Source organism: Podarcis muralis, chromosome 4, assembly GCF_964188315.1.
Source record: "Podarcis muralis chromosome 4, rPodMur119.hap1.1, whole genome shotgun sequence".
In the NCBI taxonomy this organism is placed as follows: Eukaryota; Metazoa; Chordata; class Lepidosauria; order Squamata; family Lacertidae; genus Podarcis; species Podarcis muralis.
The window spans coordinates 7,910,395-7,933,917 of NC_135658.1; the positions used below are offsets into that span (position 1 = coordinate 7,910,395).

General features: G+C 46.1%; 1 protein-coding gene across 3 annotated transcripts; it reads left to right on the forward strand.

Moving 5' to 3' along the window:
- The first annotated feature begins 510 nt into the window (after nt 1-510).
- Nucleotides 511-21,817, forward strand: UCP3 (uncoupling protein 3). Of its 3 annotated transcripts, none has more exons than XR_013392495.1 (8): nt 511-678; nt 7,235-7,451; nt 9,798-10,002; nt 12,385-12,582; nt 13,578-13,679; nt 16,465-16,645; nt 18,202-18,685; nt 21,625-21,817. XR_013392495.1 is itself a non-coding variant. In XM_077926878.1 (7 exons), the coding sequence occupies exons 2-7, from the start codon at nt 7,326-7,328 to the stop codon at nt 18,314-18,316; spliced, it is 927 nt and encodes a 308-aa protein (XP_077783004.1). In that variant the 5' UTR covers nt 511-678; nt 7,235-7,325; the 3' UTR covers nt 18,317-19,221. The 3 variants fall into 3 exon arrangements, 1 of the variants encoding a protein (XP_077783004.1); XR_013392496.1 differs by having other exon boundaries at nt 511-673; XM_077926878.1 differs by lacking the exon at nt 21,625-21,817 and having other exon boundaries at nt 18,202-19,221.
- The last annotated feature ends 1,706 nt before the right edge of the window (nt 21,818-23,523 follow it).

Below are 23,523 nucleotides of genomic sequence, written 5' to 3' on the forward strand. Positions count from 1 at the left end.
CTCTGTCCCTGCTCCTGCCAACCTAGCAGTTTGAAAGCACGTCAAAGTGCAAGTAGATAAATAGGTACCACTCCGGCGGGAAGGTAAATGGCGTTTCTGTGCGCTGCTCTGGTTCGCCAGAAGTGGCTTTGTCATGCTGGCCACATGACCCGGAAGCTGTATGCCAGCTCCCTCAGCCAATCAAGCGAGATGAGCGCCGCAACCCCAGAGTCAGCCACGACTGGACCTAATGGTCAGGGGTCCCTTTACCTTTACCTTTTACCACAAATAGTACACCCCACCACCACTGGGGATATTACCAAACAGAAGTCGCCCGTTTCTATTTTAATTCACATGAGGACACGGCAACTGGGGCATGTGCTCTTCTTGAACTGACTGACCCGAAGAGACCCGATCTCTGTTTTCACCCGTCTGCTCCCTGCTAAAATGCCAACCGCGGCAAATCTTATAAATGAGAGTCTCGATGACAAGATGCCAAACAGAGTAGCTTCGTGAGCAGCAGATGGTTGAGCTGAACGTAACATTTGCTGCTGCTGCTGCGATTCCTAGGCTGTCGATCCGAACCCCTGATTTAGTAATACTTTTCTCTGCAAAATTCACATCACCGCCTTTCAGCAGGAACGCCTACGGATCAGCCCACAAAGGGATTCAAGCAGAAAACATCTGGGGCCAAGTAAGGTGGGTTTTTTTCTGGTTATCTTTGCTTGCATGGAGTTGGTTGGCCAGATTCAGGGCTTTTTGTTCAGCCGGGACTCGGTTCTGGCATCTCTCAGGTGGGCGCCGTTGCCATTAAAGGTAAAAAGGTAAAGGGACCCCTGACCATTAGGTCCAGTCATGGCCGACTCTGGGGTTGTGGCGCTCATCTTGCTTTACTGGCTGAGGAAGCCGGTGTACAGCTTCTGGGTCATGTGGCCAGTATGACTAAGCCGCTTCTGGCGAACCAGAGCAGTGCACAGAAACGCCGTTTACTTTCCCGCCAGAGCGGTACCTATTTATCTACTTGCACTGGCGTGCTATCGAACTGCTAGGTTGGCAGGAGCAGGGACTGAGGAACGGGAGATCACCCCGTCGCGGGGATTCGAACCACCGACCTTCTGATCGGAAAGCCCTAGGCTCTGTTGTTTAACCCACAGCGCCACCCGCGTCCCTATGCTGTTGCCATTATAAGAGAGCAAAGGAGGCGTTCATAGTGAGTTCCGGCACCTCTTTTTCTAGAAAAATAGCACTGGCTGGATTGAAAGGTCTTCTTTGCGAGAAGCAAAGTTACAAGGGAACCAGCCAGAGGGCCTTCTCAGTAGTGGCGCCCGCCCTGTGGAACACCCTCCCATCAGATGTCAAGGAAATAAACAACTACCTGACTTTTAGAAGACATCTGAAGGCAGCCCTGTTTAGGGAAGTTTTTAATGTTTGATGTTTTATTGTGTTTTTAATCTCTTGTTGGGAGCCGCCGAAAGTGGCTGGGGAAACCCAGCCAGATGGGCGGGGCATAAGTAATATATTATTATTATTATTATTATTATTATTATTATTATTATTATTACTTCTAGCACTTGAGCAGATACCTTTGCCAACCTGGTGTCCTACAAATGTTTTGGAAGACAACCTCCCATCAGCCGCAGGCAGCTGTGCGGGGAGGCACCATGCTGGCAAAAGTTGCACTAGAGCAGGCATGGCCAAACTTGGCCCTCCAGATGTTTTGGGACTATAATTCCCATCATCCCTGACCAGTGGTCCTGTTAGTTAGGGATGATGGGAGTTGTAGTCTCAAAACATGTGGAGGGCCAAGTTTGGCCATGCCTGCACTAGAGGATGAGAGGGGCCATATTATGCATGCACTCGCCTTGTGATTTCAGACCCTGGACTCCTTTAGCAACAAACTTTCTTTGAATTCCTTTTACTGGGACTTTTAATGGGACTTAGCAGTGATCCCTTCATTGCAGGGGAGTTGGCCTAGATCAGGGGTCAGCAAACTTTTTCAGCAGTCCACTGTCCCTCAGACCTTGTGGGGAGCCGGACTATATTTTCAGGGGTGGGTGGGAAATGAACGAATTTCTACTCATGTGAAAACACCAGGCAGGCCCCACAAATAACCCAGAGATGCATTTTAAATAAAAGGGCACATTCTACTCATGTAAAAAAAAGCTGATTCCCGGACCGTCCATGGGCCAGATTGAGAAGGCGATTGGGCCAGATCCAGCCCCCGGGCCTTAGTTTGCCTACCCATGGACTAGATGACTCCTTTTGTTCCTTCCATCTCTACACTTCTACGATTCTGATTGTCACTGGATCAGGGCTTTAGCGGAAGATTCGGGACAGTTTTCTGAATAACGGAGCATCTTTGAATTGTTCCGTGGCATCCTCCACAACGGGATTGGGATCACAGGATTCAGAGCTGGAAGGAAAGGTAGTGGATTCATGTTGTTGTTGTTTAGTCTTTTAGTCGTGTCCGCCTCTTCGTGACCACCTGGACCAGAGCACGCCAGGCACTCCTGTCTTCTACTGCCTCCCGCAGTTTGGTCAAACTCATGTTTGTAGCTTCAAGAACACTGTCCCACCATCTCGTCCTCTGTTGTCCCCTTCTCCTTGTGCCCTCCATCTTTCCCAACATCGGGTTTTTTTCCAGGGAGTCTTCTCTTCTCACGAGGTGGCCAAAGTCTTGGAGCCTCAGCTTCAGGATCTGTCCTTCCAGCGAGCACTCAGGGCTGATTTCCTTAGGAATGGAAATTGGAGTCATTGGGGTCTTTTCAGGGCAGCTTATAGATAAAAATAAGAACTGCTGAAAACAGGAAAAAAATAATTGAAAAGCAATTAAACACTGATAGAATTCATAGAATCATAGAGTTGGAAGAGACCACAAGGGCCATCGAGTCCAACCCCCTGCCAAGCAGGAAACACCATCAGAGCACTCCTGACATATGGTTGTCAAGCCTCTGCTTAAAGACCTCCAAAGAAGGAGACTCCACCACACTCCTTGGCAGCAAATTCCACTGTCAAACAGCTCTTACTGTCAGGAAGTTCTTCCTAATGTTTAGGTGGAATCTTCTTTCTTGTAGTTTGGATCCATTGCTCCGTGTCCGCTTCTCTGGAGCAGCAGAAAACAACCTTTCTCCCTCCTCTATATGACATCCTTTTATATATTTGAACATGGCTATCATATCACCCCTGAACCTCCTCTTCTCCAGGCTAAACATGCCCAGCTCCCTTAGCCGTTCCTCATAAGGCATCGTTTCCAGGCCTTTGACCATTTTGGTTGCCCTCCTCTGGACACGTTCCAGTTTGTCAGTGTCCTTCTTGAACTGTGGTGCCCAGAACTGGACACAGTACTCCAGGTGAGGTCTGACCAGAGCAGAATACAGTGGCACTATTACTTCCCTTGATCTAGATGCTATACTCCTATTGATGCAGATACACGTATATAAAAATCTGTTAAGATTTTTTTGTTAAAAAATCTTTTAAAACCATACCAATAAAAGCAGCATGGCACCAGCCATGGCACCAGCCAAAGCAGTCAGTTCCCCACCCCCCAAAAAAGTCCTTCTTCAAGCAGCGAAGGTTAAACTGTGGAAACCACAGGAGGGGAGAGTTTCTCTTGTGCTCGCATCCTGCTTCCAAGCTTCCCACTGTTAGACTAGGCTGCTGGGCTAGGGGCACTTCGTTGGTTCAAGAATTACTTTCTCCTCCAACTTCCAACGCAGTCGGAATTCACAGCAGCCTTTAAGGAGCCATGACGCTTTAGAAAGGCACTGGGAAGTTAAGATGTCTTTACGTCTGTCATAATTCGCTTTTTTGCAACACGTGCTAAGCAGCTATGAAGTGGGAGCATTTCAGAAGCAAACGTTTGGGCAATGCCAGCTTCACGCAACTAATATTGTTAATTCCCCCTAAAACGACCCCCAACTCTTGCTGCCGTCTGCAACTTCCAGTTTATTTCTCTCTGGAATTCTCTTAGCACTCAGAACTGGCAAAATATTTCATTTCCCAGGCTTGGCAAGCGGTCTTAATTCTCAGGTACGTTCCAGGAATCTTCATGCAAATAGTTGCTGGCTTAAATTACTGGCCCTCAAGCTCAGGCTAGTTTCTGTTGTTTCCCGTCACCCTACAAGTTCCACCTTGCCCAGAGATTAAATGATTTGGCATGTGAGAAGCACATTTTGTCATAACAATTCTTCCCACCCTCCTTGTTCCCCTTCTTCCTGTCTTTCTCTTTCCAACAAGAAAATAACACATTGTCGTAAGGCAATGATAATAATCATAATTTTATTATTTATACCCCACCCATCTGCTGGGTTTCCCCAGCCTCTTTTGGCAGCTTCCAGCACATATAAAACATACTGTACTAAAACGTCAAACACTAAAAACTTCCCAGTACAGTACAGTCATACCTCGGGTTACAGATGCTTCGGGTTGCACGATTTCAGGTTGCGCACTGCGCCGAACCCGGAAGTACTGGAACTGGTTACTTCCGGGTTTCGGCGCTTGCGCATGCGCAATAAATGCTAAATCGCGCTTTGCGCATGCACAGAAACACCGAATCGCAACCCACGCATGTGCACACACGGTGCTGCGAGTTGCAAATGTGCTTCCCGCACAGATCACATTCACAACTCCAGCATCCGCTGTACAGGGCTACCTTCAGATGTCTTCAAAAGGTTGTGTAGTTCTTTATCTCCTTGAGATCTGTAGGGAGGGCGCCGCCACTGAGAAGGCCCTCTGCCTGCTTCCCTGTAACCTCACTTCTCGCAGGGAGGGAACCGCCAGAAGGCCCTTGGAGCTGGACCTCAGTGTCCGGGCTGAACGATGGGGGTGGAGACGCTCCTTCAGGTATACTGGTATATTGGGCGATTGACCCAGTCCTGTGGAACACGCTGCCACTAGAGATTCAGCAGGCACTTCCTGTGCCAACTTTAAAACGCCTGCCAGGTCTACGCAGGCAAGGAAGAGTATACACCCCACAGTGGTCTACTGGCATCTCTTTTGATTTAGTTTTATGTTTGTGCTGGTCCCGAGGGCTAACCGTGCGGCAAGGTCCAAGTCCAGTCCGAGGTTGAGGGTGCAGTATGGAGGCTGTCCGTCAAAGCTGAAGCGGGGTCCAAGGCAGGGAGTTGGGTGAGGTCAGGAACTCTGGCAGAAGAGCAGGACAGGGTCTAGGCAGGAACAGGCTACCAACAATGTTGCTCCCGCAACCTGGGACTGAGGATGGCTGGCTTTTATCTGCCCCGAGGCACAGGGCGGCCCCGGTCCACAGGTGACTCGCCTCTCCTGGCCTGGAGGCGAACACTCCTCCTGAGCGAACTTATTTTCCTCCGCCTCTCTGCCCTGAGCCTCTGCAGCTCAGGAGAGGCTGAAGGGTTACCAGACCCAGAGGCAACCTCCTCTTCCCCTGACAGGGCTGAGAGTGGAGCACCTGCAGGCAATGGGTCCTCCATCACCTCAGGAGCCAGAGCAGACTCAGCTGGTGCCTGCACCTGAGGATCCAGCACAGGTGAGGACCCTTCAGGCTCAAGCCCCAGCCCCGGCTCAGCTGGTTCTGGAGGCAGGGACTCCTGTGCAGGCTGGGATCCCTCAGGTTCAGCCTCCGATTCCGAATCCCAGGCCATCACAATGTTGTTGATATCAGGTCTACCAACAATCCTGATAGATATTATTGAATGTTAGAACGATGTTGGTTTAGAAATTAAGTGGTTTCTAGCTGCAATGATTATGTAATTAAGAAAAGAAAGGTTAAAAATTAAATAGAAATTAGGGGAGGGATTTGCTGAATTAAATGATTAGAGATTGGAATACAGAAAGGGGAGGTATGAGGAGGTCGGGAAAGTAAGTTACAAGAAAATAAGGGATTGAAATTATACTCGTTGTTGTTTGTGCTTTGTTTGTATTTTTGTTTTTTATCTTCTTTTTTATTTTTATATAAATTTTTGGAAACCTCAATAAATATCTTATTAAAAAAAAAAAAATCCTGATAGATAACTGGGGAACTCGCTGCCACAGGAAGAAGTGATAAGCAAAAGCCTGGAGACAAATTCATGGAGGAGAGAGGCCTCTCAGTGGCTACTAGTCACAGCAGCTCTGCTCTGCCTCCACAGCTGGAAGCAGTAATGCATCTGGACGCCAGTTGCTGGAAACCACAGGAGGGGAGACGTGTCTTGTGTTCGAATCTTGCTTGTGGGTTCCCTGGTTGGCCACTGTGAGAACAGGATGCTGGTCTAGACTGGCCATTTTCCAGATCCAGGAGTCACTTCTTAGGCTCTCAATACGTGTGGACTGTTATCCATTCAGTGATGATGATGATGATGATGATTTCTTTATACCTCTCCCATCTGGCTGGGTTTCCCCAGCCACTCTGGCTGGCTCCCAACAGAATATTAAAGGTAAAGGGACCCCTGACCATTAGGTCCAGTCGCGGACGACTCTGGGGTTGAGGCGTTCATCTCGATTTATTGGCCGTGGGAGCTGGCGTACAGCTTCTGGGTCATGTGGCCAGCATGACTAAGCCGCTTCTGGCGAACCAGAGCAGCACACGGAAACCTTCCCGCCGTTTACCTTCCCGCCAGAGTGGTATCTATTTATCTACTTGCACTTTGAGGTGCTTTCGAACTGCTAGGTGGGCAGGAGCAGGGACCGAGCAACGGGAGCTCACCCCGTCGCAGGGATTTGAACCACCAACCTTCTGATCGGCAAGTCCTAGGCTCTGTGGTTTAACCCACAGTGGCACCCGCGTCCCATAACAGAATATTAAAAACACAATAAAACATCAAACATTAAAAACTTTCCTAAACAGGGCTGCCTTCAGATATCTTCCAAAAGTCAGATAGTTGTTTATTTCCTTGACATCTGGTGGGAGGGCGTTCCACAGGGCGGGTGCCACTACCAACAAGGCCCTCTGCCTGCTTCCCTGTAACCTCACTTCTCTCAGGGAGGGAACCACCAGAAGGCCCTCGGAGCTGGACCTCAGTGTCCAGGCTGGACAATGGGAGTGGAGACGCTCCTTCAGGTATCCTGGGCCGAGGCCGTTTAGGGCAGGCATAGGCAAACTCGGCCCTCGAGACGTTTTTGGGACTACAACTCCCATCATCCCTGACCACTGGCCCTGTTACCTAAGGATGATGGGAGTTCTAGTCCCAAAACATCTGGACGGCCCAGTTTGCCTATGCCTGGTTTAGGGCTTTCAAGGTCATGAATTGGACAGGACAGTGAGAAAGGAGAGGAATTTTGAAGATTTATTTCCCCTCCCCAGGCTCATCTATATTGCCAAGGACGGCAAAGCCTCCTTCTCGGTGTTCGAGGACATCTTCCGGGGCTGAAACGCCTCCGTCAACAGTGGCACGATGGTCGGCTTGAAGCCCACGGACATCCCCCCCTCAGCGACCGTCAAGTTTCTCAGCGCCGGGACGGCCGCCTGCATTGCTGACCTCTTCACCTTCCCCTTGGACACGGCCAAAGTCAGGCTGCAGGTGAGAACCGCAGGGTTAGGGTGCCAAACTGGGACCAGCGAGACCCGGGTTCGAATCCCCCACTCAGCCATAATGAAACTCGCTGGGTGACCATGGGAGCCAGTCTCTGCCTCTCAGCCCAACCTCGCAGGGTTGTTGTTGTTGGGATTAAATGGAAAACTATGCATGCCAGCTTGACCTCCTTGAGGGAAAAGGTGGCATAGGAGTACAAGCAAGAAGCACTCCCAGCTGCTTAAAGTGGTATGAATGCAGACTTTAAAAAAAAAATTATTTATACTTTTCAGATATATACATTTCACTGACTTTACAATCATTTGGACATTTTAAGACTTCACTTCCTTCCCCCTCTTTCTGTGGTTCCTTAAATTTATTTTTTATTAACTTCTGCATATCCAAATAAATTTAATTTTATTTAACTTAATTTTAATTTTAATTTTAATTTAATTAACTTAATTTCCTCATCTATCAATCTACTTTAAATGTATACAGTCATACCTCGGGTTACAGCCACTTCAGGTTGCGTTTTTTCAGGTTACGGACCGCCGAAACCCGGAAGTACCGGAACAGGTTACTTCCGGGTTTCAGCAGTCGTGCATGAGCAGATGCGCTAAATTGCGCTTTGCACATGCGCAGAAGTGCTGAATCGCAACCCCCGCGTGTGCAGACGTGCAGACACGGGTTGCGAACACTGCGGATTGCAAACGTGCATCCCGCACAGATCGTGTTCGCAACCTGAGCGTCCAGTCTAGTCTTATGAAATTGCAGGTTATTACAATAACCCTACCAATGTTTTTATCTCTTTGCAATTTATCTGTAAATATTCAATAAATAAATACCCTATTCTTTTATAAAAAGTTTGCTATCTTGATCTCTTACTCTTCTGGTAAATTTTGCCATTTCTGCATATATTCTGTAAGTTTCTGTATCTATTTTTCCTTTGCTGGGACTTCTGCTTCTTTCCATTTTGGGGCGAGTAATATTCTTGCTGCTGTAGTAGCATACATGAATAAATTTCTGTACAATTTAGGTAGTTCTGTCTCTATAATCCCCAAAAGAAGAGCTTCTGGGATTTTTTTACAAAGTTATTTTGAACATCCTTTTCAATTCATTATATATCATTTCCCAGTAAGCTTTAACCTCACTACAAGACCACCACATATGATAAAAAGAACCCTCTTTCTCTTTACATTCCCAACATTTGTTTGATTTAGATTTATACATTTTTGCCAGTTTACTTGGTGTTAGATACCGACGATAATTTCCATGTAATTTTCTCTTAGACCATAGCAAGCTGTAAATTTTATATCCATATTCCACAATCGTTCCCATGCTTTCATGTCTATATTTTTAAAAAAGTTTTTATTAACAATTTCAACATAACAAATTATCAAAACATATCATATTCATTATTTCCCCCCCTTTTTCCCACCCCCCTTCAAACCTGCATGTTATAAACTTAAACATATTCTTTCATTATCTATCTACCATGTTATCAGCTAATAAATTTGTGTATGTTTATTCAAAACCTGCCAAGGAGTCCGATTCATTTTGTTGTCTTTTTAGATTGTAAATTGTAAAAAGCTCCCATTCTTCCTTAAAGTCACAGTTGTCCTTGTCCCGCAATTTGTATGTTAATTTAGGCAGCTCTGCGTAGCTCATCAATTTTTCTTGCCACTGTTCTTTCGTTGGGATTTCCTCATTCTTCCGTCCTTGTGCTATCAAGACTCTTGCTGCTGTTGTAGCATACATAAATAAGTTCCTTATTTTCCTTGGCAGGTCTTGTCCTACAATCCCTAACAGAAATGCTTCTGGTTTCTTTACAAATGTCATTTTAAACATTTTTTTTCAATTCATTATATATCATTTCCCAAAATTTTTAAACTTCTTTACATTCCCACCACATATGATAAAAAGTCCCTTCTTTTTCTTCACATTTCCAACATGTGTTTGACCCGGTTTTCTTCCATGACTATACAGTGGTACCTCAGGTTAAGTACTTAATTCGTTCCAGAGGTCTGTTCTTAACCTGAAACTGTTCTTAACCTGAAGCACCACTTTAGCTAATGGGGCCTCCTGCTGCTGCCACACCGCCGGAGCACGATTTCTGTTCTCATCCTGAAGCAAAGTTCTTAACCCGAGGTACTATTTCTGGGTTAGCAGAGTCTGTAACCTGAAGCGTCTGTAACCTGAAGTGTATGTAACCCGAGGTACCACTGTATTTTTACCTATATCTGCTGCCCAGTGTATCATTGAGGATGTTACTTGCTGAATGCAGGCTCAGTCTGCTACAAAACGGAGCTGTGCCGTGTGATGAGTGGTCGATTTCTCATCAACTTCTCCTTTCAGATCCAAGGAGAATGCAAGGCTTCCAGGACAGCGAAGAAGTACAAAGGGGCGTTGGGCACCATCACTACCATGGTGAAGACGGAGGGGCCAAAGAGTCTCTACAACGGCTTGGTGGCCGGTCTCCAGCGCCAGATGAGCTTTGCATCCATCCGGATCGGCCTGTACGACTCAGTGAAGCAATTCTACACCCCCAAGGGCTCAGACAGTAAGTTCCTCACTGCCTCCGGAGGCCCCGAGCTCCAGCGGTGGTCTCGTTCGGAAACATGGCGGGCTTCCAAGTGTCTCCACCCCCATTGTTCTGCCCGGACACTGAGGTCCAGCACTGAGGGCCTTCTGGCAGTTCCCTCACTGTGAGAAGCCAAGTTACAGGGAACCAGGCGGAGGGCCTTCTCGGTGGTGGCACCCGCCCTGTGGAACGCCCTCCCACCAGATGTCAAAGAGGAAAACAGCTATCAGACTTTTAGAAGACCTCTGAAGGCAGCCCTGTTTAGGGAAACTTTTAATGTTTAATAGGTTATTGTATTTTAGTGTTCTGTTGGAAGCCGCCCAGAGTGGCTGGGGAAACCCAGCCAGATGGGCGGGGTATAAATAATACATTATTATTGTTGTTGTTGTTGTTGTTGTTGTTGTTGTTATTACCAATCCCATTGACAGAACATCGGCCTGTCATCCTACGCTACGCTATCAAACCTATAGTTACATAAATTCAACTAACAAATATACCCACAATGCAACTGGCTGTGTTTAACTATATGAATTCTTTATACATCATATAAACATACCTCTTTTCACATTATCAAATTAAGTAGAAGCAACTAAAGACCAACATTTTGAACAGGAAATACAAATAGATCAGTTCTTATACAGTGGTACCTCAGGTTTAGTACTTAATTCGTTCTGAAACTGTTCTTAACCTGAAGCACCACTTTAGCTAATGCGGCCTCCTGCTGCTGCCACGCCGCCGGAGCACAATTTCTGTTTTTATCCTGAAGCAAAGTTCTTAACCTGAAGCACTATTTCTGGGTTAGCAGAGTCTGTAACCTGAAGCATATGTAACCTGAAGCGTATGTAACCTGAGGTACCACTGTATATGTAATGTCCAAAAAAGCTTTTTGTTTGTGTTCCACGTGTGTCTTTACGAATACAAGTGTTAGACGCGACAACTTTAAGAAGCAGTACCTGCAGAAAACGAACTTGTTCTTTGTAATGTTCCACATATGCCTTTGCAAAATATAGTTGCTGTATGCAGGTATCAGACGAAAGAACTTAAGACAAGGATTCCTGGAATAATACCTTGTTTCACCCTGCTGGCCTTCGTCCAGCCGTGCATACTCTAAATAATACAGATAAACATAATAATGTAGTTTTTTTTAACAAATTAGGAAATGAAACACATAACACGCATATTGAACAATGGATCTACATACCATATTTTGGGTTTATCTGTATTATTTAGAGTATGCACGGCTGACGAAGACCAGCACGGCAAGACAAGGTATTATTCCAGGATTGGAATGATCCCTTTGAAGTTGGAGTAAAAAAGGTGGGATGGGAGGTAGAATAAACAAGGATAACAAATAAATAGAATAAATGTGGCAGTTAACAGCTAGGGAAACATCATCGGGGGAAATGAAATAAACTGTGTTGTGAACACAGCCCAAATTGTATAACTGGGGGAAGAGATGGAACAAGGATATTAATATATTATAATGACAAGAACAGCCTCTGTCTCTCTGCCTGCCTCGCTCTCTCGCTCTCTTTATAAAAATTGTTTTTATTTGGTTTTACATGTTTAAAATTATAATCGCACCACAACATATCCACAGTTTAAAGATTGCTCCAAATCTCTGGACTCCCCCCCCCCCCCGGGTTCTGTGGTTAAACCTTTTCTACTGCATCTTTTTAATAATAATAATAATTTTATTATTTATAGCCCGCCCATCTGGCTGGGCTTCCCCAGCCACTCTGGGCAGCTTCCAAAAAAATATTAAAATACTATAATACATCAAACATTAAAAGCTTCCCTAAACAGGGCTGCCTTCAGATGTCTTCTAAAAGTCTGGTAGTTGTTGTTCTCTTTGACATCTGGTGGGAGGGTGTTCCACAGGGCGGGCGCCACCACCGAGAAGGCCCTCTGCCTGGTTCCCTGTAACTTGGCTTTTCGCAGTGAGGGAACCGCCAGAAGGCTCTCGGAGCTGGACCTCAGTGTCTGGGCAGAACGATGGAGGTGGAGACGCTCCTTCAGGAATACTGGACCGAGGCCATTTAGGGCTTTAAAGGTCAGCACCAACACTTTGAATTGTGCTTGGAAACTTACTATAATAATTACCCCCCCCCCAAAAAAAAAATTAACTCCCTTATACCATATTTCTCGTTATGTTACAAGTGTTATTATAGTCCTGCTAATGCTTTCAGCTGCTTGCAATGGTCTTTAAGGTCAATTATATATATATTTTCCCCATTCCTTATTAAAGTTTTGGTCTTGAGCTTTCCAGTCAGTTTTACCATTTTGGCATAGTCCATCGACTTGATTTCCCCTTCTTCTCTGGTAGGGACTTTATCTTCCACCTCTTTCTCTCCCTCTCAGGCGCCAGCATCCCCACCCGGTTACTCGCCGGTTGCACCACCGGAGCCATGGCCGTCACCTGCGCTCAGCCCACGGATGTGGTTAAGGTCCGCTTCCAAGCGCACATCAGGTTGGTTGGTGGACCGAAGAAGTACAATGGGACTGTGGATGCCTACAGGACCATCGCCAGGGAAGAAGGGGTCCGAGGACTCTGGAAAGGTGCGTTGTCTTCCGCCATTCATTCCCTTTTTGCATGATATTTATTATGATTGTCCTATTTATTACTGTATTTTTTGCTCTATAGGACTCACTTTTTTCCCTCCTAAAAAGTAAGGGGAAATGTGTGTGCGTCTTATGGAGCGACTGCAGGCTGCGCAGCTATCCCAGAAGCCAGAACAGCAAGAGGGATCGCTGCTTTTGCTGCGCAGCGATCCCTCTTGCTGTTCTGGCTTCTGGGATTCAGAATATTTTTTTTCTTGTTTTCTTCCTCCAAAAACTAGCTGCGTCTTATGGTCTGGTGCGTCTTATAGAGCAAACAATACGGTGATTTTATTTCCTACCCGCCTCCCACCCTAAGGTCCCAGGGTGCGGGTGTCAGATGCCGCAGTATGAAAATGCAAAATTATAATCGGTTCAAGCGATTTTAAAATCGGAGCCTAAAAATCTCTCTGAATAGTAGGTGGGTTCCCATGAGGCAAGACGCAGCGATAACAGCAAGAACATTTATTGAACTACAGTGGTGCCTCGCAAGACGAAATTAATTCGTTCCGCGAGTTTTGTCGTCTTGCGATTTTTTCGTCTTGCGAAGCACGGTGTCGGGAAAGTTTTGGAAAAGCTTCAAAAATCACCAAAGTCTTTAAAAACCTCAAAAAAGGCTACCACACCGCGTTCTATGAGTTGCTCCTCGAAGTCAAGTCGCAACTGTATTAACGGTATTAAGAAAAAGGAAACAAACTTGCAAGATGTTTCCGTCTTGCGAAGCAAGCCCATAGGGAAAATCGTCTTGCGAAGCAGCTCAAAAAACAAAAAACCCTTTCGTCTAGCGAGTTTTTGGTCTTGCGAGGCATTCGTCTTGCGAGGTACCACTGTACAGTCGTGGAAACAGATAATTCTAGCCACTGAGACCTCCTGGTCAGCTCCTGGGATCCAGCCAGGAGATCACGAAATCCAGAATCTCTACACACACCCCAACCCTTTGCTTCTGCCCACTACAGGGACCCTGCCGAACATCATCCGAAACTCTATCGTGAACTGCGGGGAGATGGTAACCTATGACCTCATCAAGGAAACGCTGCTGAGATATCACCTGATGACAGGTAGGGACGCCTCCTCTCTCCAGATGCTGGAAATCTAGGCCTCAAATCTAGGTCTGCTCCAGTTACCTAACTTGTGGTCTTAAAGATTATGGAGTCTCCAGCCAATGAAGGAGGTGGGATTCAAAATGGCGGCTCAGTCTCTCTCCTTTCCCCCCTGAAATATTTTTATTGGTTTTTACAGATACAACTTTATATCAACATCTATATACTAATTTCATGAGATTCTCTGAATCTCATGACTTCCCCTTCCCTTTCAAGGATCCTTCTATTATTATTAGTATTAGTATTATATCTATATATATTATAATATTTATTCAAGTTTAACAAATACAGAAAAGAGAAAAACAAGCAATAAAGAATTACAATAAAAAGGAAAAAAGGAAAAGTACTAAAGAAAAAAGAAAAACATTTTAAAAACAAAAACATTTTAAAAAAGGGGAAAAGAAAAGACCCCTATTTTCATAACCTTAACTTTCATTTACTTATTTCCTTGACTTCCTCACACCTCCCTCTTTGTATTCCAGTTCTATTAGTTGTCAGCAACTTCTTTCCCTCTTTCTCTAATCTAGTTCCATAATTCATCTTAACGCAATTTAACTTCAAATTTTACGCCTTTACCTATAGTCAATCTATTCTTACTTAATTCTTAATAACATTTCTACTAAAGCCGATTAATTTCTTTCCAACAACCTTCTAACATTCATTAATTTTACAATGCTTCTCCAAATATACTTTAAATTTTTCCCAATCTTCTTCCACCAACTCTTCTCCCTGGTCTCGAATTCTGCCGGTCATTTCCGCCAACTCCATGTAGTCCATCAGCTTCATCTGCCATTCTTCCCGAGTAGGTAAATCTTGTGTCTTCCAGTACTTTGCAATAAGTATTCTTGCTGCTGTCATAGCATACATAAAGAAAGTTCTGTCCTTCTTTAAGTATTAGTATTATACTACATATCAATACATTCTCCACAATTCCCATTTATCTAGCTTAACAACAAACTGCTTTACAAGTGATTCTTAGAGTCCAGCTAACGTTTTGATTTGCTTCCAATAATCCCTTAGGTACATTACAAAATTTCCCCATTCTTTTTTAAAGTCCTTATCTTCTTGGTTCCTAAGTCTCGCAGTTAATTTTGCCATTTCGGCATATAGCCCAGCAGTTTGGCGGCTCATTCTCTCAGCCGCTCTGCGGTACAAGCTGTCAGGACGTTACCTCCGTCAGCTTAATGAAACCTCCATATCCAAGACCAGTCTATCATTGACCATCACTCTGGCCATCGCTCTCAGAAACGTTTTGAGCTTCGCAGCATTTTCTTGGCTGGCAACTAGTGGAAAAAAGGACTTGCCGCGTCACACGAAAGGAGCACCTAAGTCAGAGATGGGGAATCTGTTCCCAACCCACCAGATGTTGCCAGCCTAAAGCTTTCATCCTCATTTCTGACCCTCAGCCAGGCTGGCTGGGTTCGAGACCCACATTGGGTGAAAGATAGCATTGCAGGGGATTGGATTAGGGTCCTATCCAACCCAATGATTCTATGATTCTATTGTTGTTGTTTAGTCGTTTAGTCGTGTCCGCCTCTTCGTGACCCCCTGGACCAGAGCACGCCAGGCACTCCTGTCTTCCCCTGCCTCCCGCAGTTTGGTCAGACTCATGTTGGTAGCTTCCAGAACACTGTCCAACAACAACAACAACAATAATAATTTATTTATACCCCGCACATCTGGCTGGGTTTCCCCAGCCACTCTGGGTGGCTTCCAACACAACACTAAAATACTATAACCTATTAAACATTAAAAGCTTCCCTAAACAGGGCAGCCTTCAGATGTCTTCTAAAAGTCTGGTAGTTGTTTTTCTCTTTGACATCTGGTGGGAGGGCGTTCCACAGGGCGGGTGCCACCACCGATAAGGCCCTCTGCCTGGTTCCCTGTAACTTGGCTTCTCTCAGCGAGGGAACTGCCAGAAGGCCCTCGGAGCTGGACCTCTCGTCCTCTGTCGTCCCCTTCTCCTTGTGCCCTCCATCTCTCCCAACATCAGGGTCTTTTCCAGGGAGTATTATCTTCTCATGAGGTGGCCAAAGTCTTGGAGCCTCAGCTTCAGGATCTGTCCTTCCAGTGAGCACTCAGGGCTGATTTCCTTCAGAATGGATAGGTTTGATCTTCTTGCAGTCCATGGGACTCTCAACAGTCTCCTCCAGCACCAGAATTCAAAAGCATCCATTCTTCAGCTATCAGCCTTCTTGATGGTGCAGCTCTCACTTCCATGCATCACTACTGGGAAAACCATAGCTTTAACTATACGGACATTTGTTGGCAAGGTGATGTCTCCTTTTTAAGATGCTGTCTAGGTTTGTCATCACTTTTCTCCCAAGAAGCAGGTGTCTTTTAATTTCGTGACAGCTGTCACCATCTGCAGTGATTATATGATTCTATTATCCAGACATATAAATTAGCATTTGCAATTCCTGTTTCTCACCACTGACCATGCATGGTGTCCCTCTTTTATGATGTGTGGCAAATTAGACTGAGAGAGAGAGAGATAAGCTTGGGGTTACCCGGTGTGTGTCATGGCTGCGGGGTGGGATTTGAACCCAAGTCTCCCGGTGTCCTTCATCAGACACTATAACTGCTGCAGCAAACTACCTCATAAGCCTTTCAACCAGCCTTTGGCCTAGACGGCAAACCCTCAAAAGGTAGCTTCTGGAATGGCTTTCTAAGGAAGGAAGCTCCCAGTTTTGGGGCTGCCCCAAACCTGAACCATCTCGTATCCATTCCCTGTCGCCAACAGACAATTTCCCCTGCCATTTTGTCGCCGCCTTCGGAGCCGGATTCTGCGCCACCATCGTGGCATCTCCCGTGGATGTGGTCAAAACGAGATACATGAACTCCATCCCAGGACAGTACAAGAATGCTTTGAACTGTATGTTCACCATGGTGGTGAAAGAGGGACCCACAGCTTTTTACAAAGGGTAAGCAACAACATCCTAAACACCCCCTTCTGTTCTTTTTGTTATTAATTAAATCTGTATACCGCCCTATACCCAAAGAGCCCAGAGCAGTTCACAACCAGGCAGAGGGCCTTCTCGGTGGTGGCTCCCTCCCTATGGAACGCCCTCCCACCAGATGTCAAGGAAATAGACAACTATCTGACTTTTAGAAGACATCTGAAGGCAGCCCTGTTTAGGGAAGTTTTTAATGTTTTCAATATTCTGTTGGGAGTCGCCCAGAGTGGCTGCGGAAACCCAGCCAGATGAGCGGGGTATAAATAATATGATTTATTATTATTATTGCCATCATCTATGCTTTTTTGGTATCAGTTTCCTTATCTTAAACACATTTTTATGCCACCTTTTAAATTGGCCTCAAAGCAGTGTACAATTTTTTTAAAAAAAATATTAGAGCAGAATAAAATCACAAAGCAAAGTTTCAAAATGCAGCAATAAACTAAAAAGCCTATTATTATTATTATTATTATTATTATTATTATTCCCATCTGACTGGGTTGCCCCAGCCACTCTTGGTGGCTCCCAACATAAAATAGTAAAAACACAATAGGACATCACACACGACAAACCTCCCTATGCAGGGCTGCCGTCAGACATCTACTGAAGGTCATATAGTTGTTTGTCTGTCCAGCATCTGATAGGAGGGTGTTCAACAGGGCGGGTGCCACCACCGAGAAGGCCCTCTGCCTGGTTCCCTGTAACCTCACTTCTCACAGCGAGGGAACCGCCAGAAGGCCCTCGGAGCTGGACCTCAGTGTCTGGGCAGAACGATGGGGGTGGAGACGCTCCTTCAGGTATACTGGACTGAGGCTGTTTAGGGCTTTAAAGGTCAGCACCAACACTTTTAATTGTGCTCGGAAACGTACTGGGAGCCAGTGTAGGTCTTTCAAGACAGGTGTTATATGGTCTCGGCAGCCGCTCCCAGTCACCAGTCTAGCTGCCGCATTCTGGATTAGTTGCAGTTTCCGGGTCACCTTCAAAGGTAGCCCCACGTAGAGCGCATTGCAGTAGTCCAAGCTGGAGATAACCAGAGCATGCACCACTCTGGTGAGACAATTTGTGGGCAGGGAGGGTCTCATCCTGCGTACCAGATGGAGCTGGAAGACAGCTGCCCTGGACACAGAACTGACCTGCACCTCCATGGACAGCTGTGAGTCCAAAATGACTCCCAGGCTGTGCACCTGGTCCTTTAAAGCCCTGGTTTAGGGCTTTAGAGGTCAGCACCAACACTTTGAATTGTGCTCGGAAACGTACTGGGAGCCAGTGTAGGTCTTTCAAGACCGGTGTTATGTGGTCTCGGCGGCCGCTCCCAGTCCCCAGTCTAGCTGCCGCATTCTGGATTAGTTGCAGTTTCCGGGTCACCTTCAAAGGCAGCCCCCCATAGCCAGAAGCTTGCAGGGCTGGATTTGGCCCCCAGGCCTAAGGTTCCCGACCCCTGGCCTCCATGATGCCCATGGGAGCTTCTTCCTGTGTCTTTCAAGGGCAGCCCATGTCTAACTGGCTGCCTCTGTCCTCTTCAGTTTCATACCCTCCTTCCTGCGCTTGGGATCCTGGAATGTGGTGATGTTTGTGTCCTTTGAGCAGCTGAAAAGACTGATGGTTCTGGCCCAGGTGAGCTGGGAATCCCCTTTCTGAAACCGGAAGCCGTCTGCAGAAAGGAGAAGGTGGATCGCTCCAAGGACTCCCCGAGAGGAAAACACGGGAGAGGAAAACACAAGAGAGACAGCTTTGGCCAAGGAGCTTTTAGGAAAGACTCTTGTCGCGGCGGCAAGGCGCAAACGGCAATGGTTTTAATTGCTTCGGAATGGGCTTGTGTGGCTCCGTGGCGCATAATATTGAAGCTGAGAAAAGGAGGCTTTAAAAAGGACCAATGTGCCCGTGACTTCTGGGTGCTGCCACCCCAGCAAAAGATTACCGTGAGACTCTGATGCTTCCTTGCCCAGGAGGTTTATCCGGATTTGAATGGGGTCTCGTGTGGCCTGGTCCAAAGGTTCGGACTGACAGGTAAATATGCCATGGGGAATATTAATAGCATTGCATTGTTTTAGGGAGAAGGACTTAATTTCACAAGGAAAAAAGTCATTAGTTCAATCTTACTGCAAAGAGACCTACAGAGTAGCAGTGATGTTGCCAGTACAGTGGTACCTCGGGTTAAGTCCTTAATTCGTTCTGGAGGTCCCTTCTTAACCTGAAACTGTTCTTAACCTGAAGCACCACTTTAGCTAATGGGGCCTCCTGCTGCCGCCGCACGATTTCTGTTCTCATCCTGAAGCAAAGTTCTTAACCTGGAGCACTATTTCTGGGTTAGTGGAGTCTGTAACCTGAAGCGTATGTAACCTGAGGTACCACTGTACAGTGGTACCTTGGTTCTCAAACGCCTTAGAACCCAAACACTGCAAACTCAGAAATAAGTGCTCCAGTTTGCAAACATTTTTCGGAAGCCAAACGTACTCCGTTTTGAGTGCCACACTTTTGTTTTGAGTGTCACGCTGATGTCTGTCTGTTTTTGCTATTTATTTTGCGTTTTTGTTTTTGCGGCTCTTTTTCATTTTGTTTTTGTGACTGAGTGGAACCCAGTACAGTTACTGATTGATTGATTGATTGATTGATTGTGTGACTGCAGTGCATTGTTTATTTCTTTCATTTTATGGATCAGTGGTCTCGTAAGATAGTAAAATCCATGTTAAATTGCTGTTTTAGGGGTTGTTTTTAAAAGTCTGGAATGGATTAATCCATTTTGCATTACTTTCTATGGGAAAGGATGCCTTGGTTTTGGAACGTTTGGATTTTGGAACGGATTAAGTTTGAGAACCAAGGTACCACTTTATCTAAAACTGTGTTGTCCAAAGTTGGGTCTCCGGCTGTTTTTGGACTACAACTCCCATCATCCCTAGCTGCCAAGACCAGTGGCCAGGGATGGTGGGAACTGTAGTCCAAAAACAGCTGGAGACCCCAAGTTTGGGAAACTCTGGTCTAAAAGATCTAGAAACACCAGGTTAGCCACACCTGATTTAAGCCATAATACATTTATAAAGGCACTTCCAGACATCCTTGTTTACAGAACCTTTGTCCTGATTTATTCTCAAGGAAATCTGACAATGTTGGCTCTTTTTCCAGCCTTCGCTCTGAATTATTTGTAGGGATCTTAGGTGATGCGTCAATGCAAGCATTATCCCACACTTTCCATTGCATTCCCCCAATCTCTTTCCATATCACTAAAAATTTGATCTTGTGAAGAAGTGAGTTTGTTGCACAAGACCTCCCAGTCATCCATAATTATGCAACCTAAATTTGCCGGTATGCAACTGAATCCCACCTGAAAATGGCAACGGTCTGGAAGCTCCTTTAGTCTTTAAAAAGGTAAAGGGACCCCTGACCATTAGGTCCAGTCGTGGCCGACTCTGGGGTTGCGGCGCTCATCTCGCTTTATTGGCCAAGGGAGCTGGCGTACAGCTTCCAGGTCATGTGGCCAGCATGACTAAGCCGCTTCTGGCAAACCAGAGCAGCGCACGGAAACGCCGTTTACCTTCCCGCTGGAGTGGTACCTATTTATCTACTTGCAGTTTTACGTGCTTTTGAACTGCTAGGTTGGCAGGAGCTGGGACCGAGCAACGGGAGCTCACCCCGTCGTAGGGATTCAAACCGCCGACCTTCTGATCGGCAAGTCCTAGGCTCTGTGGTTTAACCTACAGCGCCACCCGCATCCCTCTCCTTTAGTCTTTAAGGTGGTACAAATACACCTTGTTTTTGCTACCCGTAATGACACTGAACAGGGAGGAGTCGCAGGCAAAAATGAGGATGGGAAGAAGACTTTCCTCTCCTAGAGGAAAATGTGGCTAAAGGGAGTTTTTGTTCCGGGTGATGGCTAGGAAAAAGTGGACCAATAAAACTACAGTGGCTATAAGGTAAAGGTAAAGGGACCCCTGACCATTAGGTCCAGTCATGGCCGACTCTGGGGTTGCGGCGCTCATCTCGCTTTACTGGCCAAGAGAGCCGGCGTACAGCTTCCGGTTCATGTGGCCAGCATGACTAAGCCGCTTCTGGCGAACCAGAGCAGCGCATGGAAACGCCGTTTTGTCAGGAAAAAGCAGCAATGCAAAAGCAAGCTGCAGGTGTCTGGAATGCAAAACACAATGTTGATGTCTGTGACTGCACTATTGGAAGAAGGGGGCAGTCCATTCAGTGTACTGAGCACCGGATGTTAGCCTAGGGTGTCATGTGACCTGTACTGGAAGTACATGGGTGGAGTCAGTGTGGTCTTCTGCTGGAGACTGGAGGGTACAGACATGTTTCTCTGTACTGCTGGAATGACAGAAATAAAGAGATGTAAATAGATTTCTGTCTGTCTCTTTTCCCCTCCCTGTGGGATAGCAGGGAGGAGGGAGGAGTGTGTGTGTCCCTCTCACGTTGAGTGGGATCGCCGATTTGTGACCTTGCCTGTAACCTGCCGGGGGAAGCAGACGGGAAGGTCAATAAGGATCTCGAGCCGAATGCCTGGTGTGAGGCCAGTTACCTCTGACTGCGGTCGAGAATCCTGACACATTTACCTTCCCGCCGGAGAGGTACCTATTTATCTACTTGCACTTTGACGTGCTTTTGAACTGCTAGGTTGGCAGGAGCAGGGACCGAGCAACGGGAGCTCACCCCGTTGCAGGGATTCAAACCGCCGACCTTCTGATTGGCAAGTCCTGGGCTCTGTGGTTTAGTGGCTATATGTTGCAGGAAACAGGGGACTGCAACACCATCCAAGTCTACCAGCAAACGCTTCTGATAATGCAACATTTTACCGGCATTCTGCAGCCTGAAGCAGGTTGGACATGAACAGACAAGGGAAGGGAGGATGCTGTTGTCTGGGTGGGAACATTAAAGAGATATCTATGCTTGCAGACTGCTGCAGAACCTCCTTCCCAGAACTAACTTAAATTTCCTTCTCCTTTGCCTAGAGATGACTTCTGCAACACACCAGCACCTGCCCTACTGAACCCACGGAAAATCTGCTGGCAGATGGAACTCCGGCTCTAAATACAGATTGGATGAAGAAGAAGCAATTTCCCCTCCACCCCCCCTACTCAAGAGGAAATCAAAGCTCTTCTGCCATGTTCCCATTTTTGTAGCATTCCCCCACCCCAAATAAAGCTTTTTCCTCCCTATTTTGCAGAACTTTCTCTTTCAGATATACATCAGCTTCATTTAATTCAGCAGCTGCCCCACAATTTGACATTCTCCAGCCGTGGCTGAATGCAAAATAATTAAAATATATCTCTGTCTTCAATCAACTCCCAGATTCTCAAAGCAATGTGGTCCCCAACTGGGGAAGGGTAGGATAGTGGTGGCCTGGGTTTGTTTTTCTCAGATTTGTGACTCCAGTTGACAAAATGGTATTATTATTATTATTATTATTATTATTATTATTATTATTAGCACTGTAGGGACTTTCAGAAGCAATTGTAATCTGGGTGGTGGAGGTAGGAAGTCTGCTACTCCCAGAAAAAAAATCCCCTACTAACATCTAAAGACGCTAAAGGGGTGATATGATAGCCATGTTCAAATATATAAAGGATGTCATATAGAGGAGGGAGAAAGGCTGTTTTCTGCTGCTCCAGAGAAGCGGACACGGAGCAATGGATCCAAACTACAGGAAAGAAGATTCCACCTCAACATTAGGAAGAACTTCCTGACAGGAAGAGCTGTTCGACAGTGGAATTTGCTGCCAAGGAGTGTGGTGGAGTCTCCTTCTTTGGAGGTCTTTAAGCAGAGGCTTGACAACCATATGTCAGGAGTGCTCTGATGGTGTTTCCTGCTTGGCAGGGGGTTGGACTCGATGGCCCTTGTGGTCTATTCCAACTCTATGATTCTATGACGCTCCATGGGACACCTGAGGATAGAAATCTTCACATTTCTCTCCTCTATGTCTACTCAGAAGTAAGCCACATTGAGTTCAACAGGGCTGAGTAGCTGTGTACAGCCATAACTTGGTTTCCGAACAGAATGCGTTCCGGAAGTCCGCTCGACTTCTGAAACATTCAGAAACCAAGACGCAGCTTCTGATTGGTACAGGAACGTCCTGCAGCTAATCAGAAGTTGTGCCGGACGTTTGGCTTCCGGGGCAAAGCTCACAAACCGGAACGCCTACTTCCGGGTTTGCGACGTTCACATTCCAAGTTGTTTGTGAACTAAGCTGTTCGAAAACCAAGGTACGACTGTATAGGATTTCACACAGATTAATCATATAAGCGTTAGCTGATTAATCCACTGGTTAATTGATCAGATTTGCATATTAATAATAAATTTGAAACAAGAAGCATTTACAGTCTCCAAGCAACACAAGATTCCAGGGGTTCTCAGTGCTTATTCAGGGTTCAAGCTGTCTCTGGGAATGAGGCAGAGCAGAGACTGCAGCGTCTTTAGAATATGTGGCTTATTTACACATATATACAATCTGAAGATGAAAGATGGGTGGCCTACCTGTCATGGATGCTTTAGCTGAGATTCTGGCATCACCGGGGGTTGGACTAGATGACACTCAGATGTCCCTTTCAGCTCTTAAGATTCTATTACTCTATGAAGTGACATTACAGGAAACCAGGCAGAGGGCCTTCTCGGTGGTGGCGCCCGCCCTGTGGAACACCCTCCCATCAGATGTCAAGGGAAAAGACAACTATCTGACTTTTAGAAGACATCTGAAGGCAGCCCCATTTAGGGAAGTTTTTAATGTTTGGTGTTGTACTGTGTTTGCTGTTTTCGTTTGTTGGAAGCTTCCCAGAGTGGCTGGGGCAACCCAGTCAGATGGGTGGCATAATAATAATAATAATAATAATAATAATAATAAGAAGAAGAAGAAG